General features: G+C 36.3%; 1 protein-coding gene across 9 annotated transcripts in view; it reads right to left on the minus strand.

Annotated features, from left to right (window-relative positions):
• Positions 1–18,217, minus strand: part of LOC110456436 — a 126,254-nt gene that overhangs the window by 47,071 nt on the left and 60,966 nt on the right. For 6 of the 9 annotated variants that reach the window (XR_002463584.1, XM_021507202.1, XM_021507203.1 and 3 more), the window contains exon 3: positions 4,369–4,965. The exons of 1 other annotated variant lie outside the window; for it this stretch is intronic. Coding sequence is in view for 7 of the 8 variants with exons in the window: in XM_021507202.1 (XP_021362877.1) it covers positions 4,369–4,429 (61 nt within the window). In the remaining variant the exon portion in view is untranslated. Of the gene's footprint in view, positions 1–4,368; positions 4,966–11,436; positions 11,771–12,163; positions 12,225–18,217 lie in introns of those variants that run through there. 2 more of the 9 variants (XM_021507208.1, XM_021507207.1) reach the window with 2 other exon arrangements.

An 18,217-nucleotide genomic window follows, 5' to 3' on the forward strand; every position in this document is an offset into this window, starting at 1 on the left:
TACACTAGACCATCTTTCTGTACATCACAGAATCTTACTCTACACTAGACCATCTTACTGTACATCACATAATCTTACTGTACACTAGAGTGTCTTACTGTACATCACAGAATCTTACTCTACACCAGACCATATTACTGTACATCACAGAATCTTACTCTACACTAGACCATCTTACTGTACATCACAGAATCTTACTCTACACTAGACCATCTTACTGTACATCATAGAATCTTACTGTACATCACAGAATCTTACTCTACACTAGTAAACCATCTTACTGTACATCATAGAATCTTGCTGTATACTAGACCATCTTACTGTATATCACATAATCTTACTCTACACTAGACCATCTTACTGTACATCACATAATCTTACTGTACACTAGAGTGTCTTACTGTACATCACAGAATCTTACTGTACACTAGAGTGTCTTACCACACACTATTGTTGTAAACTGGACTTTATACTCAAGAATAAAAAAAAAGAACAAGAAGAAATCCCAGGAAGTGTTGAAGACTGGATTAGTCACATAATTAATTACCCAGACCTGTAATCCTGATCTACCATCAACTATATGGTGCTTCAGAACACTTCCGCAAGTAACTCCAACCAATCAAAATGTCTTTTTATCAGATATAGCAAAATGTCAGATGGATCTTGACAGCCTCCGGATGGTTTTCTAGCTGGTGGCTGACTATATTGCCATCCATATTTCAATCCTTACCACAGCCACAAGTAATGGGGTACAATGTATGTATGTCAGCTATTGTCCTCAGCACAAAGACATATCTGTCGGTCTCCTGTGTGACATTTTACACTGGATTATTAGAGCTAAACATATGGTCTATCTCCCTTGTTATTCTTCAACTTGCATTTTACATTCCATTAAAAACCTTTCTGAACATGATAAATACCAAATTTAACCAATTTTGTAGCCATGGCAACTGTATCATTCTGCACCATTTTATTACAGAAACAGTGTGACATTGTCTATAAAAGCTAAGTATCAGCTGTTAAAAAATACCCATTCAAAATTGTTTTAGTAAAACGTGCACAGAAATTGTAAAACAGAACAGGTCGGATGATCAATGGATTGGTGTCATGCGTACGCCTCCCAAAGAACAAAATATTTTGAAACTACTTTGAAATTCAAACGAACAAAAATAAATTCAATCAACATTGAATACCAAGATATCAGTGTAAATGGTCCTATATACAGGAACTCAAGGTGACCTGGTAAGTATCATTATCAAAACATATCTATCTAATGTCATCATATATATGTCGGTATAGAAATTAATGCACTTGTTGCATATTTATCCATCAATAAGCCCATACCTGGTAATCAGCCCCCCCCCCCCCCCCCCCCCCCCCCCTTCTATTATCTACCAATTGGAATTGAGTAGAAATGCCAACAAGTGCTATTTCAATGTCTCTTTGTTAACTATTGACGACATTGAATAAATGCATTGCAAATATTTTCTTTGTATGACATGTTTGAAAAGCGATAAAGCTTGATAGTTAGAAATTTATTTCCGCATGGTACCATAATGTAAGGAACTTCCATGAAAACAAAAAAGTTTTATGCAAATCTGGATATTCCCCAGGCCAGCAGATGTTTGATATACCTTTAATCTAACTAATACTTAAGAAAAAAACTTTTAAAACATTTCCTCTAGTATAGATAGAGCCAGGATAAGGTAAGACATGTATACTGATCCTTCTATCAAGATCTAACAGACCTGTAGGCTAGAAGTTTGGGCAAGAGAGATAGACCATGCTCCCGTCTCTGCACACTAAAAGACCTGCCCAACTGTTTTAAATTAACCCAGTTTGATGGGGCAGATATAAACATGGTTCATTCTGGGGAGGAAATGCCCTGATATACTTGATAGATAGCAATATCTATAAAATATGCACCAGTATATGTATCTGCCTCTCTGTGATAAGGACGTCAGCACTGAAACTCTGTATAGGTAGCGACTATTTCATAATTGCAAAAAAAAAAAAAATCCTGCAAAAATACAGATAAAAACTCAATATGACTGTCTTTCATTAAAATTGGGAGTTCACAAAATAGGATGTGCCTTGGTGTGTTTAGGTGCGCATGGAATGCCATGGAATTTGTAATACAGTTTTATGCTCTAGCTTCTAGCTCTCAACATGATCAGAGGTTCGACTAACAGCTCCTCTCAAGATTGGCTAAAGATAGACCTTCCTCGTTAAAGAAATGTGTCAATATGTCAATTGATAAGTAGTTTAGATCCCATTCACACGAGATTCTGTGTAAGATTTCTACTTACAGGTGTCAAAAGATGTAGGATCATGGTGGCCTTGTCTTACCCTGTATCTGATACAAAAGTCATTGCTTTCACATGGGAATCTGACCTTCAGTAGAACATCTTACCATCAAAAGAAAAACTGACCATTTTGTGGGAAACAAAATTCTATTTAACTCACCTGACCAGTGACCTTAATGTAACAAGGTTAAGCTACTACCATCAACTGACCAATTAGACAGCCATACAGTTTTCAATGAGTAATCTAAATTGATTACTAAATCAAAGCTATGATGTTGTTTTAATTGGAGAGTTCATTATAATGATTGGTTATTAAATATCATTAAAAAGTTTTTTCCAATGGGAAAAGTTAAGATAAAATTTTCATTGTTAAGATATACTATATTATGTATCTAATGAAATGTTTAGAGAAGGAATATTTGTTTCAATTGATTATGTCAGGGGTTAGCGCGAACGCAGACCCCCACACTAAAAAATAGCGTACCCGAGTAATCCGCATTTGGGATTATCGCAGGGTTCAGCCCGACCGGAGTGCAATGGAAGGGCCTCGACCTGGGGGAACCGCCTGGATGATCACGGTATCCCCTGTACCAGGTAAGTATGAGTTGTACATTGACTATTTCCAGTATATACTACCAGAGTTTAAATTCAACCTCATGTTAGATAATTAGCATACTGCATTTTGTAAGTCCAAATGAAATTACAGAAATTATGTAATTCTTTCATAAGTTAAAAAATAATTACTGAAAATGATGTTTTCAAAATTGTTGCAAATTGATATAATGCAAAATACTGCTAAAAAGTACCTTTATGCTTAAGTTTGTGAAAAAATCCTGTATTAGTGTTTTGTTAAACCACTACTGCCCCCTAGCAGTAGGTTTGTAATACATAGTGAGCCGTAAGTTGCTCAGTCAATGCAAGTGGAGATAATTATTGCTGGGTGAGAGAACAGGGTCTTACACAGAAGCAGTTTCTATTATTGTTATCAAGAAAAGATAAAGCTACGCGTTAATTGTGTCATCCAATTGAGATAAAAAAAAAAAAGAAGGGTGATATGAGAAACAGACAGGCTTAATACCTTAAGGCCTATAGCTATTATCCTACAGGGGAGTTTCTAGGCTTCTGACTACTGTGTACATCTCTAATAGCTAAATCAATCATCTTATGCGATAGCTAATACAGTACCTACAAATCAAGTATTAGTGGAAACTGTTATAATAATGATTTCAAATTTTGGTGCTTCTCCTTCTGAAATAAATGTTTATATTTCAGTGTAACTAATTAATATACTGTCATAACTTTAGCAAAATATATTAGAAATCAAATTGTTACTGATCTCAAATTTTCATAATCATCTTATTACTTTGATATGTTTATAACTATTTTATTTGCATACTTGCCAATTAACCCTCCCTATTTAGGAGCCAGGGACTGACTTCCAATTCTGGACCCTTAAAGTGATTATTATCAACCAATGAATTTGCTAACCTATATATATACATTGTATTCCTATTTTCTAAGATCTGATGATTTCGTCTGAAAGAACAGCTAAAAAAATGTCATTTAAAGTATTATTTTTCCCTAGGGTGTACATACACATAAATGTATTAATGATTTTAATTCTGAGCATGCGTAATCTCCCAAATGGAAATTTCAAAAAGTTGGCTAGAATGGATTTGTTATAATTATTTCTGTAATGCAAATATTTTTTAATACATGGAGTAAGTATTATTTTGTTATCAATTTTTTGTGACATATTTTTTTCATTGCATATTCAACAAAACCCCATAATGAACTTTGACCCCTAGGTCATGCTCAATATATCAATTTCTGAGTTTTTATCTATAAATACATTTCATTTTTCAGAAAACTCCCTACCTCCCAATCCTACACTTTGACCATATATATATATATATTGAGTAACTTTACAAACTTTAAAAAGGTGGGGTCAACATTTGGCCCCCACTTTGATTTTCTTTTATTCTTTTGCCATATGTAGATTCATAATTACTACTGATAACCATAGTGGACCTTATTAATTTATTAATAAATAAAATTTTACCTGTAAATAAGTAAAATCCCAATAAAACAGTTAACACCTGATGGACACAGCTGATCTCCATGATGTCTCGATCACCACTGCTACCACAGGCTGACTTCACTGTCACCAAACGATGTATCCACAGGTGGGTGGGTGTATCAACAAACAGGCGGCAGTATCCACAAATGTATCCACCCTGTGGTGAAAGTTTGGTGGTGATGGAACCAAGTCTGTGTGGTGTGGCACTGTACACTAATAGATCCACCAATGTTTATAGTGTGGCACCACTGTGTGACAAAAAGAGCCACCAATGTTTATTGTGTGGCACCACTGTGTGACAAAAAGAGCCACCAATGTTTATAGTGCGGCACCACTGTGTGACAAAATGAGCCACCAATGTTTATAGTGTGGAACTACTGCTGTGTTGTGAGGCACTCTGAGACTATCCGAAGCTGTTGATAGAGTGACTATCCACCTCTATGTAGTTCGGCACTCTGAGACTATCCAACGCTGTTAATAGTGTGTCACTCTGTAGCTATCCACCTCTATGTAGTTGGGTACTTGCCTGTCTATAGTTCTAGAGTCCCGTCACCTTGCTGTGATTATACTGGTACAATCCTGTAACAACAATAGAGATATGTCAACAGAAGCAGGCTCCAGACTCCTCCCCTTAGGAGGTGGGGAGGGACACCATCAGTATGACTGATGCTGGGACGAGTATTAATACTCTAGGTGATCTGACACATCAAGCCAAGGTACACAGATCTGCTGCCATATGTACAGGGTAGAAATACAATGGCACCATTACTGGTAGTGATTATCAATTATTATTTTCCTAGTGAATCATTTTCATTTAACTATTCTCACTACCATATTTCATCCTTGTATTTATTTAAAAACAATAAAAAACAATAAAAAAGATCTGAAATTAAATGTTTTATTTTCCATTTTAAAACATGTATGTTGCATAATATTGTCTGTTTTATTAGTCCCCCACCATTTCCTAGAGGGAACTACAGATTTGCACTCGTCCGTCTGTCCTTCCATCTGAAAAGTTTGTTCCGGGCATACAGTAATCGTCTATACTATTTCATCTAGAGTAACCAGATTTGGTATGCAAGTACATCTTGCGATGGTATGACCTTAGACCTCAACCTTCAAAGTTTGTCTGCAGAAGCTTGGGAATAAAGAAATCATTACTGATGGGGAACTATGCATTGCCTTGCAATACTTAGTCATACCCTATTCTATTTAGAACTCCATCAAGACCTTTTTTAATATTGTTCCAAAAAAATAAATAATAAACAGCTATTATTTGGTTTATAGAAGTAGAACAGTAGATCTGTCCTGATGGCAGCAATACCAAGCACTTTGTTTTTCACTGCTGCAGCCTGCTCATACACTGTAGTAGCTAACTATATACATGTACATATATATATATGTATAACCAATGCCTATATTGTAGTTTGGTAAACAGAATTGTTTGAATTACTCAATTAAGCCTACACAAAAGATTATTTCATGTTTTAAACGTTTTTTGGTCAATGTTGAGAGGTTTGTAACAATAGTTAGACTTCTAACCATGACAATTGATATCATGAAACATTATATTTGTTCTGAGAATTTTCTTTCATAAATTGTTTACCTTGATGAAATCCAGTGGAGTACATTCGTCCTAACTGACATTATATAACTTGACCTGAGTGGTATGTAGAGAAATAATACATGCCATCTGTGACTGTATGCTCTCTATAATACACATTGATTAACCTCTGTTTACATAGCTCAGTCAAGTTCGTGTGTCATTTTTCATGATGAAAACAACCTGTTTAATGCTAAATTAAATGACCAGAACAGGTTGTTTTCCCCTGGTAAATTAAGTCTTCTTTTGATCCATACAGGCGAAACGACTCAAGGGTGAATATTTCCAGTTTTAAACACCTGTTTTAACAATGGAGTATCAGTTACCTTTATCTCAGTAGAGCTGCATTTATTATTGGAAGTCATAGAAGGTCCATCAGTCTACAGAATTGATAAACATTATCTACTAGGCAAACAACAAAGACAGTGACTGCAGCCTTCATTACATAATTAACATTGTTGTTCAATAGTACTAAGGTACATTAGTCCAACAAGCTCCTGTTTCATCTGACATAAGAGAAATTAAATTTAGATAGAATGATGGGAATGATTTTGAGATTTTCTTAATGATGCCTACACTAAAATTCAAAATGGCACAATTTCTGCCTTTGCCTTGTCAGAATAATTAAAAGGCTGTCAGGTTGTTCATTTTGATGTGAAGTTACGTAATTGAGGTTCATGAAACGTGTCGTTAAACAGCATGTAAAATCATGTAGAGATAAATTCTGAATGTAGTAATATCCAGTATTCGGTAGAGCCAATGGTTTCTTCAATGGTGGACAAATCTTGTCTGGATGCCCAAAAGTATGCAGGGTGATGGAGTAAAATGGGTTACATAGTCATAGATTCAATTACAACATGCTGCTGTTAGGGTTGAATCTATGACTAGTAATATACAATGTACCGTATTTATTCTGCAATTGGCCCAGGGGGTCAACAAATAATCTCAGACTCAAGGAAATGGCAAGGGTTTATTACAGGAAAACAGCTTTTGATTGCATTTCTACTTTTTGCGATGGGCTTATTGCCAGGCATGGGGTTATTACATATGGGCTTATAGCCAGACAAATACAGTAATACAGTGTTACTGCTTGAGAGTACCTGTACAATACTAAGTATATGTGGTGTGTAAAATACACTATTCTGTACAGTATAGTAAATGTAACATTGTTTGCTGTAAATCACTACTGTTCTGTGAGATATATATTTTCACATTAATTACCAGGTATACAAGAATCCATGAATAAAAGTATTAAATACACCTTACTTGTATATCCTTCCTGTATCTATTGTACTTTTTCACACCAAGAGGCCATATATTCTGTTTGAGACAGAGTATGTTTTTTTATTAGTTTCTTTATCAGATTTCCACCTGGAGGTAAAAGTTAATTAAAGTCAAAAGTAAGTCATGAGTGTTACACACAGGTGTAAAAGTGCCCTACTAGTACAGGTTCTCAGCCGCAATCCAATCACACTGGACGTCCTGTAATCATATTATGTAAAGTACTGTCAGCTTTAAAACATTCAAATGGTTCTTTGTCATTGCCTTTCAATGTATTCATCAGGGAGGATGAGAGAGGAAAGTCAACACACTACCTTTACCAAAACAAACAACTTTGATAGAAAACGGAAAGTTTACAAAAATTGAAAGAAAAAAAAAAATCACTAAAAGACTTGACAAAATTTAACTTATAAAAGTTGAATGAAGCTCATCACATTGGTGAAGACTAATTAGTTGCTGTCACATGAAATTTTACTTTAATCTCAGATAAAAAAAAAATCTGTCTAAATTGGGAGAACCTGCAGTAGGATGCCTCCCCTAGGTGTCACAGTAAATTAGTCTGAGGCTAGATAAGGGAGTTAGGGTTTCCAAAGAAGGGACACCTACACATACAGATAGCCAACAAATTATCACACTAGGGTATCAGGTCACATAGCCTCTGCACTGCTAGAGGTCAAGGTCATACCAGGGTGAACACAACAGATTGCACTACTTTAGATATATCATCAGAAACTCTGAGAAGGAATGAGGGCCAAGAGGGTTATTTCTTAGTGATGGATGATAAAGACTGGTAACCAGATATACCTTGGTAACCGCTGTCACAGACAGTAAATAACAAGTAGACATCCTTACAGACTCGTAACCAGTAGAGATATCCATTGGTAACACCAGTTACAGACTGGTAACCAGTAGACATCCTTACAGACTGGTAACTAATAGAGAGATCCCTAGGTAACACCTGTTACAGACTGGTAACCAATAGACATCCTTACAGACAGGTAACCAGTAGAGATATCCATTGGTAACAATAGTTACATTTCACTGGTAACCAATAGAGAGATCCCTTGTAACACCTGTTACAGACTGGTAACCAGTAGACATCCTTACAGACAGGTAACCAGTAGAGATATCCATTGGTAACAATAGTTACAGACTAGTTACTAGTAGTCATCCTTACAGACAGGTAACCAGTAGAGATATCACTTGGTAACAATAGTTACAGACTGGTAACCAGTAGACATCCTTACAGACAGGTAACCAGTAGAGATATACCTTGGTAACACCTGTTACAGACTGGTAACTAGTAGTCGTCCTTACAGACAGGTAACCAGTAGAGATATACCTTGGTAACAGCTGTGACAGACAGGTAACCAGTAGAGATATACTTTGGTAACAGATGTTACAGACAGGTAACCAGTAGAGATATACTTTGGTAACAGATGTTACAGACAGGTAACCAGTAGAGATATACCTTGGTAACAGCTGTGACAGACAGGTAACCAGTAGAGATATACCTTGGTAACAGCTGTTATAGACAGGTAACCAGTAGAGATATTCCTTGGTAACAGCTGTTATAGACAGGTAACCAGTAGAGATATACCTTGGTAACATCTGTTACAGACTGGTAACTAGTAGTCGTCCTTCCAGACCGGTAACCAGTAGAGATATACCTTGGTAACAGCTGTGACAGACAGGTAACCAGTAGAGATATACCTTGGTAACACCTGTTACAAACTGGTAACTAGTAGTCGTCCTTACAGACCGGTAACCAGTAGAGATATCCCTTGGTAACAGCTGTTACAGACAGGTTACCAGTAGAGATATACCTTGGTAACACCTGTTACAGACTGGTAACTAGTAGTCGTCCTTCCAGACCGGTAACCAGTAGAGATATACCTTGGTAACACTTGTTACAGACTGGTAACCAGTACTAAGGTATAGTAGATTGCTACCCACTAACCCGTCAATGCTAGCTGGCACTAAGGGTTTCCTTTACTCGATCAGAATAGCACTGTGAGAACAGAGATGAAGTCTGTACAATATGTAACATGTATCATGCCATACGACAATTTCCTGTGGATCTAAGCACCCTGAGTAAGTACCTTATTCCATACACACAACATTTTTTTATTTCTAAAATCCCTTTTTAGAGAAATAAAATTTATCAGTAACTGAGCACTTAAGAATGCCAAATGGCACTATATATATATGTACATTGTACATGAAGGTTTTTATACTTATCTAAATACCAATAGATCAAATACCACAGAAAGGTATTTTTTAGAACCAAGCACAAATCCATTATCCTGATCTATTCCGACACCAGATAAAAGGTTTATTTCTAATGCTTGCAAGGTCATAAATCTATCTAAAAATAATACGAAGCTTCGACTGTGATATAAATGGTACAAGGTTTGGAGGTTATCAGAGATAAATGTATATGACAATCCAAAATCTAATCACCTGTAATATCATTACTATTGCCAGTTTTTCTTGAAAGTTCCATTAAATATCTAGTAATTGAACAGATAAATATGTCTTCTCCAATCAGCCATGTTATAACTGTAAATCAGTCAGGTGTGATCATCAAAGATGCCAGTCTCTCGCTGCATCTGTCCACGTACACGTACCAGATGATACTGTTGTCGTCATCAGGGTAGGACCCCTAATACTAATTTGGTAACTAAATAGTTACACAAAATATGCCAGACCACACATTCAAAATTAAAAGTTGGAAAACGTGTTAAGATTTATGGGTAAGCAAAATAAAAACAATAAGTTGTCACATCCTGACAATCAGCTGTAGCTCCCCTAGTCACATCTAGACAATCAGCTGTAGCTCCCCTAGTCACATCTAGACAATTAGCTGTAGCTCACCTAGTCACATCTAGACAATCAGCTGTAGCTCCCCTAGTCACATCGAGACAATTAGCTATAGCTCCCCTAGTCACATCTAGACAATCAGCTGTAGCTCACCTAGTCACATCTAGACAATCAGCTGTAGCTCACCCAGTCACATCTAGACAATCAGCTGAACCTCTCCTAGTCAAACCTAGAAAACCAGCTGTAGCTCTTTTAGTCACACCTTGACAATCAGCTTTATCTCCCCTAGTCACACCCAGACAATCAGCTGAACCTCCTCTAGTCAAACCTAGAAAAGCAGCTGTAGCTCTTTTAGTCACACCTTGACAATCAGCTTTATCTCACCTAGTCACACCTTGACAATCAGCTTTATCTCACCTAGTCACACCTAGACAATCAGCTGAACCTCCCCTAGTCAAACCTAGAAAAGCAGCTGTAGCTCCCCTAGTCACACTAAGAGGATCAGTAGTGTACTTGGGAGAACATGTGCCTCACTATATGTTATCCACCCCCGATGAAGGTCTGACGCTGACAGATGGGTTCTCCTATAGTGTCATCCATTTACAGTAATCAGACTCATTCAAATCCAATATGGCCACATGGCATTTAGCTTTAAATAAATTTCATGAATCATATCAATTTGATTGATTCCGTATCTTCACGTTGATCTTTGTTCAAATGGGAGTAAACCGATTCAGTTTATCAGATGTCGGATCTGTTTATCTGCTTTCTTTCATACACAATTATGATAATATTCTTAATAGGATTACATGTTGCAATGACACGATGGCAAAAGGCAAAATATAATTTCTATTTTTGAAGAACAGGTGAACAATAAGGCCTTCCATTTAAACTTGAGCAGGGCTGGGTTGGTTGACTGCAAGTGACAATGTACAAATGTAGCTCATCAGTTGGTTAAAACATTGGTTTAGAGTTTAGAGGTCCTGGGATTGAATCCCAGTCTGATCCCTCCCCTGTTATATAGCAAAGACACAGGTCAGACTGAAACACTCCAATTAAGAAAAAAATGAATGTTCAAAATGGAGCTTGCTGTCTTCTGTCAACCATTTCAGCTAATATGATTCACATAAAAATTCCACTGGGCTTAAATTCAATCATAAAGTCACAAACCATTAATTAGCAAAAGTATAGGTGAAGGGACCAGTAGTCCATTATCAAAAATCCTTGTAAACAGTAAAACTATAGCACCATAATTATATACCTGAAGGTGAGGGTATCCGACTTAGAACCAATAGTCCATTCATAAAATCACTTATTATTGAAAACTATGATACTATACATACCTGCAACTGATGGTGTCAGTAGTATTTCCATTCATAAAATCCCAGTATAAGCTATGTATCAAATGATATACACACCAGTAGGGGAAAGTGAACTTTAGCAGTGCTAATAAGTGTTGTATTGATCAAATCCAGAACCATCCCTGTGAAGTACTAATTCAAGGTGCTGGTATATTAGTACAGTATTTTCATTCATAAAATCAGTGTTCACAAGTAAGTGATAAATTAACTCGTGTAGTACCAATAAATAGTATCCCCATTCATAACATCTGCAGCCTCACTCACTTGAGGTTGCTGACTGGCTGACAGACACAGCAGTACATTCACGGACTGTATATAGCCCACTGTTTCCTGACAGAGTAAGTGCTAAGTTTTATTTCTATGGTTGCTAACCACAATCTTATGATGGATGATACATGTAAGATCAGGAAATCCTAAGTACCAAGGTTCTATTTGTTTGTATGGGCCTAAAATAACCCTTGTTTATTTACACCCAAATTAAAATGTTCTTTCCCAGAGATGCTATAGATAGCTTGTTAATTACGTTGGGAGTTGGTGAGTGTCTACAATATAGTACCACTGTACTATATATGTGTGCACTGATGTACAGCTCTGCAGTCTCCCACACACTTCACAACCACCCTTTGTCTCTAAGTACACCTACCTAATATTGGGAAAAGGCAAGGGTTCCCTCTGTGTGGACCTCCAAACACCAGCTGGATGTTCTTACCTTACTGAGCCTCCTGGTCACTGGCTATATCCACCCAGTCCATTCAGTTACATTCTCACCTTCAACAAAGTCTTTGGCCATGAAGACACAAGAGAACCTTTAAACTTTCCATGGGGAATTCAATATTCAACTTGGTGATAAATGTAACCAAACTGAAGAGAATCAGAAGGCCAGACTAGAATTTGAACCTGAAGACCTCCAATCTCCAGATATATGTTTAACAAAGTTTCCTGGTCGATGGCATTTTAATCCATCAATCTGCTACCAACACTGCACTACCCCGTTCTGATGTTCTGTACCACAGTTTCAGGTGGTTCTGTTCACATTTGTGCAGTGTATATATTTTTAGCATATATATGTCTGAAGTTACCACCTACATTGTATGAATAAACAAAGTCGCTGGACTCTGCATGTGAGTTATATATGGAGGAATTACAGGACATAACTCATTTCTTATGAACCTTAAGTGCATTTCCTTAAAATGTTTGAAACCAACACTGCTCTTAAAAAATAATTCATAATAAATTATATTCAACAAGTCACACATTTGTAAATTTTTGATGTGCTTGTTACTTCTATCCTGCTGTGGGCCAACCCTGTTTAAAATGTGCCGGCTTGTTAGTTGTATCCTACGGTGTGTTGACTACTGAGGCTGTGTGCCCACCACACAGGAGACCTCCCAGTTCTCGTACCATGATCTAAACAAGTTTTGATTGATAAATTTCTCATTCATAAAATACTCCAGTCCTTAAAATCAGTGGTGAATCAGATAAGATAAAAGACTAATTGAACTAGCCTAAAACACTTGTACCTGTAGCTTCATCCGTACACAGGATACAGGGATGTGGCAAGTCGGCATTCATTATAACATAAATGTATCTACAGGTCAAAGGTCAATAACCTCCGACCAGCAGGATGTGAGCAATATATATATTTTTGTTTCAGGTACATGGTTCTATCGGTAATACATCAGAATGGTTTCCAGTGATCCTAGTAATAGTACCAATAAATAGTGTCGGGATCAATCGAGGTTTTAGCCGAATCTACCCTTTCCAAGATTTGGGAGAAAATATAAAATTTTGATACAAGACTCTAGCATCATGAAGGTACAAGATAAATGTTTTGTCCGACATACATGTGTGCAATATATTTCAAGTATTAAGCATTTTAACTATTGAACTTAAAAGAAAACAAATAGGGGAAACATTATGAAGAAAAACTGCTATTTTCTTGTTGAAATAGGTGAATTTTAAATCACATAGAGGAATTTCAAAGAACAGGGGATTTTTCTTCTGTAGGGCCAGGGGAAACTACCGCTAAACGGTAGCTATATAGTGAATCCATTAAGTGTAGATTGATTCCAGGCAGTAAATTTTGCATACAGATTTGTACAACGCTGTTCCTATTTGGGACTCTATGGTTAAAACTGTAGATAAAGAACATGGCTACCAGTTTATATGAGCGGTGTAATATATGTCACTTTAGATTATACATTAATTTCAGTATACAAAAAAGATTTGGGTGGGGAGAAATTTATATGTCAATTTGGCTGCACTAGTTTGTTTGCTCTTTACAAATTTGCAAGTTAAAAGGAACCCCTACTTTGGAAAATATTACACCTGAGTATTGATATACACAACGATCTATTCCAATGCATGTGATATATTATATAAGTCTATGACTAATAACTATCCTGACTTTATCTATATCGCTTCAAATTGTATATGACTCACACATTATAGTCATTAAAGCCAATTAAATCTAAGTGTAATTGAAGACATTCCATTAAAAATACGCCCACTAAAATAGCAAATCCAGTTGACATTTACAAAAAGGTCAACCCATCTCTTAGAAAGACAAGTAGTAGGTCGGTATGGGATAATGTACAGTCCTGAGTGTATGGAGCAGATGTCTGGAGGACCGGGTGTGGTCGGTGGTGTGGTGGGGACTTTGTACTTGTATGACCTTGTGTAATAACTACAAAAGGACATCTTTGTACATGTATAACCTTGTGTAATAACTACAATAGGAGATCTTTGTACATGTATGACCTTGTGTAATAACTACAATAGGACATCCTTGTACATGTATGACCTTGTGTAATAACTACAATAGGACATCCTTGTACATGTATGACCTTGTGTAATAACTACAAAAGGACATCTGTGTACATGTATGACCTTGTGTAATAACTACAAAAGAACATCTTTGTACATGTATGACCTTGTGTAATAACTGCAAAAGGACATCTTTGTACATGTATGACCTTGTGAAATAACTACAAAAGGACATCTTTGTACATGTATGGCCTTGTGTAATAACTACAAAAGGACATCTTTGTACATGTATGAACTTGTGTAATAACTACAAAAGAACATCTTTGTACATGTATGACCTTGTGTAATAACTCCAAAAGGACATCTTTGTACATGTATGACCTTGTGTAATAACTCCAAAAGGAAATATTTGTACATGTATGACCTTGTGAAATAACTACAAAAGGACATCTTTGTACATGTATAACCTTGTGTAATAACTACAATAGGAGATCTTTGTACATGTATGACCTTGTGTAATAACTCCAAAAGGAAATATTTGTACATGTATGACCTTGTGAAATAACTACAAAAGGACATCTTTGTACATGTATGCCCTTGTGTAATAACTACAAAAGGACATCTTTGTACGTGTATGACCTTGTGTAATAACTACAAAAGGACATCTTTGCACATGTATGACCTTGTGTAATAACTACAAAAGGGCATCTTTGTACATGTATGACCTTGTGTACTAACTACAATAGGACATCCACAGTTTAAAACTGTACACAGTGTTTCTTGAAGATCCTTAAAGGAATAGATTTGGAAAGTTATAAGTCTGCCTCAGAGTTATTCCTAGGTGAGGATGTACAGCTGAAACCTTTTGGACATACACAGTCATAATTGAATGGAGAAGTTTTTCTGTAGCACAAAACAATGATTTCTTCTATGTCCATTTTGATATATCTTTTGGGGACTTCAATTTTTCAAAACATATCAATGTTGATTACTTCTTAAATGAGCTGGTACACACATTACATTTGAAACTTAGAAGGGAAACACACAACTTGGAAATGACCAGATGATATCTATAGGTTTCTTAGTTTTCTGAGTCCTATACTGTAGTTAAAGAAATCTACTTTTCAATTAAGCAGAGATAATCAGGATTTGCTACATGTGTTTTCTTGATATTTTCCCTTCAAATCTGCAAAGACCTTATCTAATGTAATGACTATGAAAGATTAAGATACACTTTTAATAGTATTTCTGACTTAATTGGACAATAGAATAATAGAAATAGTCAAGTTTGGATGTTTTAAATGTATTTATTATCTACATTATGACATAAAATGTTTTCAGTTTTCAATAGACAACCAACAGACATTGTATCAGATACAATCAGACTGCTCTAACTGTTTTTTGAATGAAAGTCTTTCTCCATTAACTCTGTAGTAGGGAAATTGAAACTGGGGTCCAGGTGTGAAGCCCTTGTTGGGGGTTCTGATCAGGGGCTTTGAACATGAAAGGCCCAGAGATGGTCAGTCAGCTGCTGGGAAGATATCTCAAAAAATCTGTTGGGGGCAATTTATCTGCTTGTTCATTCAAAATTGTATGCCCCATTTCGGAGGTGTAAGTTAATTAACTATACCCTGCCTCAATTGACACATCATTACTGTATGATAAATGTATACATCTCAATCTCTCCAGTATTTAACATAGTAATTACGGTAACATAAACAGTAGTACAGCAGCGGGATTAGGCACTTCAGTGGCACTATATATATATATAAGTGTTATATATATACCAGATTAACTAGGTAAAAGTTCACTGCTCTCGTATATTATCACCTGTCAAAACAATAAAGTAAATAACTTTACAGACAGGTACAACTGACAAGTGAATTACTAAAATCTTCTAATCACATTATACTCCCCTTCAATTCAAGAGTTATGTAGATCCAGATGAAAAGATTTTGTACAAGATGCTGTTCTAGTGACCTGACTGGATTGGCAGTTGTTAGAATGACTTCCGCACAAACATGAAACAGCAAATGGAGATGGGTTGATACCTTCATTAAAGCTTTAGGTATTTTTACACCACACACCTGCCCACCCTACGTAAACAACTCCAGATTCTCTTTCACCAAAGCAACAGCAACAATTGTCTGCTGTATAACTCGTTGAGAACTGACATTTTTAGTTTTACCTTTCAGTCACCCCAGTACAGATGGTTGGCTACCTGTTACACAAGACAGCTGTTTCCTGTCAGAGCCAACACCAATGACCAAACGATCCTTAACCCTTACCCTCCTGACCAAAGGATCCTTAACCTTTACCCTCCTGACCAAAGGATCCTTAACCTATGAAGTTTACACATGTCAGGTCTACAACAGTTGTTCTTTATGTTATTTTCAGAAACGTTCAGCTTTCCCCTTGCAGAACCTCATCTCAAATTTTCATCAAATTATTGTTTGGTAAAAAATAAATATTAAAAATGGATTAATCTTTTGTTTCAAGATCTTTAATAATACTCAGACTTAAAACTAAGCTGTAGGAAGATTGATCAAATTCAGATTATAAACATCAAAAACATCTTACAATATATAGTCTTGGTTTGGTCTCCTGTATTTCATCCTCTCATGAAACTCTTCATATTTGGACTAATTGCTTAAACATTTACTTAATCAATACTCTTTGATACTCACATCCTGATCCTCCTCAGTGTTTGTTGATACCTGAAATTCCACGCTTCAGAGCAGCTTTATTACCATCATATTGCCTGCAAGCTTGCGAAGTCATGCCAGCAGACGTTAAGATCTAAGTTAATGTGTCCATCAATATCCATTGAAAACATTGCAAAGTTCTTTAAAACCGACAAGAAATATACAAAGGCTCTAAAACAATACAAGTATTTATGTAGTTTAAGGAAGACAGTATACTTTACAAGAATACTCCTGAGCTTTCAAATAGCACAGAGATACTCTTACAGTTCTGTTTGAGAAATGAGAAGGGTTCACGAATGTCTCTGGTCTACTATATGCAAAACAATAGAGAAGTAAGGAGGGATGCTGGTTGCTAAGTAATTGCCTCTCAGACTGTCTGGATGGCCGTTTTCCCACCTTATTATCATCTATACCCCAATGTCTGCGTTAAATGTAAGTATTAATCGTCACAACTCTCTGACAGAAGGTCGAGCTGAGCCTTTGCCCTTATGTGTAAGTCGACATTACTGTAGAGAAGGTCGAGCTGAGTCTTTGCCCGTATGTGAAAAGGTCGAGCTGAGTCTTTGCCCGTATGTGTAAGTCGACATTACTGTATCTCCCCAGACTATGTGTGCGACAAATCAAATTGCACAGGTCAAACCCAAACTGTCCTTTGTTCATTTACCCGTGATTACATAACCCATAGGGTCAGTCTAACATCCCTTTCACCACACTTATCAACCCTAATCTCTTTATTTGCAGAAGGTAAATTTGTCTCTAACCAAGTCTTGATTTCCATTGAATTTGTCTCCAACAATATTGTAATTTTCTATTAATACATTCACATTTCATAGTACTTGTGTCAGCCTCTAGGGAAATCAGGATGTTAACACTACATTGCAATGTGATTGTGAAACTTCATGTTTCCCGTTACTTAACTGACTTTCGCCCTATAGCTTTACACAAAGGGCCATTTTGTGTAATCAAAACTGGAATACATGCTGAAAATCCACTGAGACATTTTCTGTCTTACCACAGTTGAAACAGGTTATTTGATTCAGATGGAATTCCATTGATAAAAGGTTTTGATGTCTGTTACTGACTTCATCCATTGAACAGAGAGGCTAGGTGAATTGAATGACTTCGTTAAACCTTACAGACTGTATCTGTGACACCAGTTATAGACACAACAACCTTAAGCTAAATAAACCTCACTATTCAAATCTCTGCACACTTCTATCACTTAAGTTTCAAAATATTTAAAGACATACCCGGTATATAAAACATTTTTTTTTTTTTTTTTTTTTTTTTTT

The sequence above is a fragment of the Mizuhopecten yessoensis genome, unplaced genomic scaffold (genome assembly GCF_002113885.1).
Source record: "Mizuhopecten yessoensis strain PY_sf001 unplaced genomic scaffold, ASM211388v2 scaffold8745, whole genome shotgun sequence".
Taxonomy (NCBI): domain Eukaryota; kingdom Metazoa; phylum Mollusca; class Bivalvia; order Pectinida; family Pectinidae; genus Mizuhopecten; species Mizuhopecten yessoensis.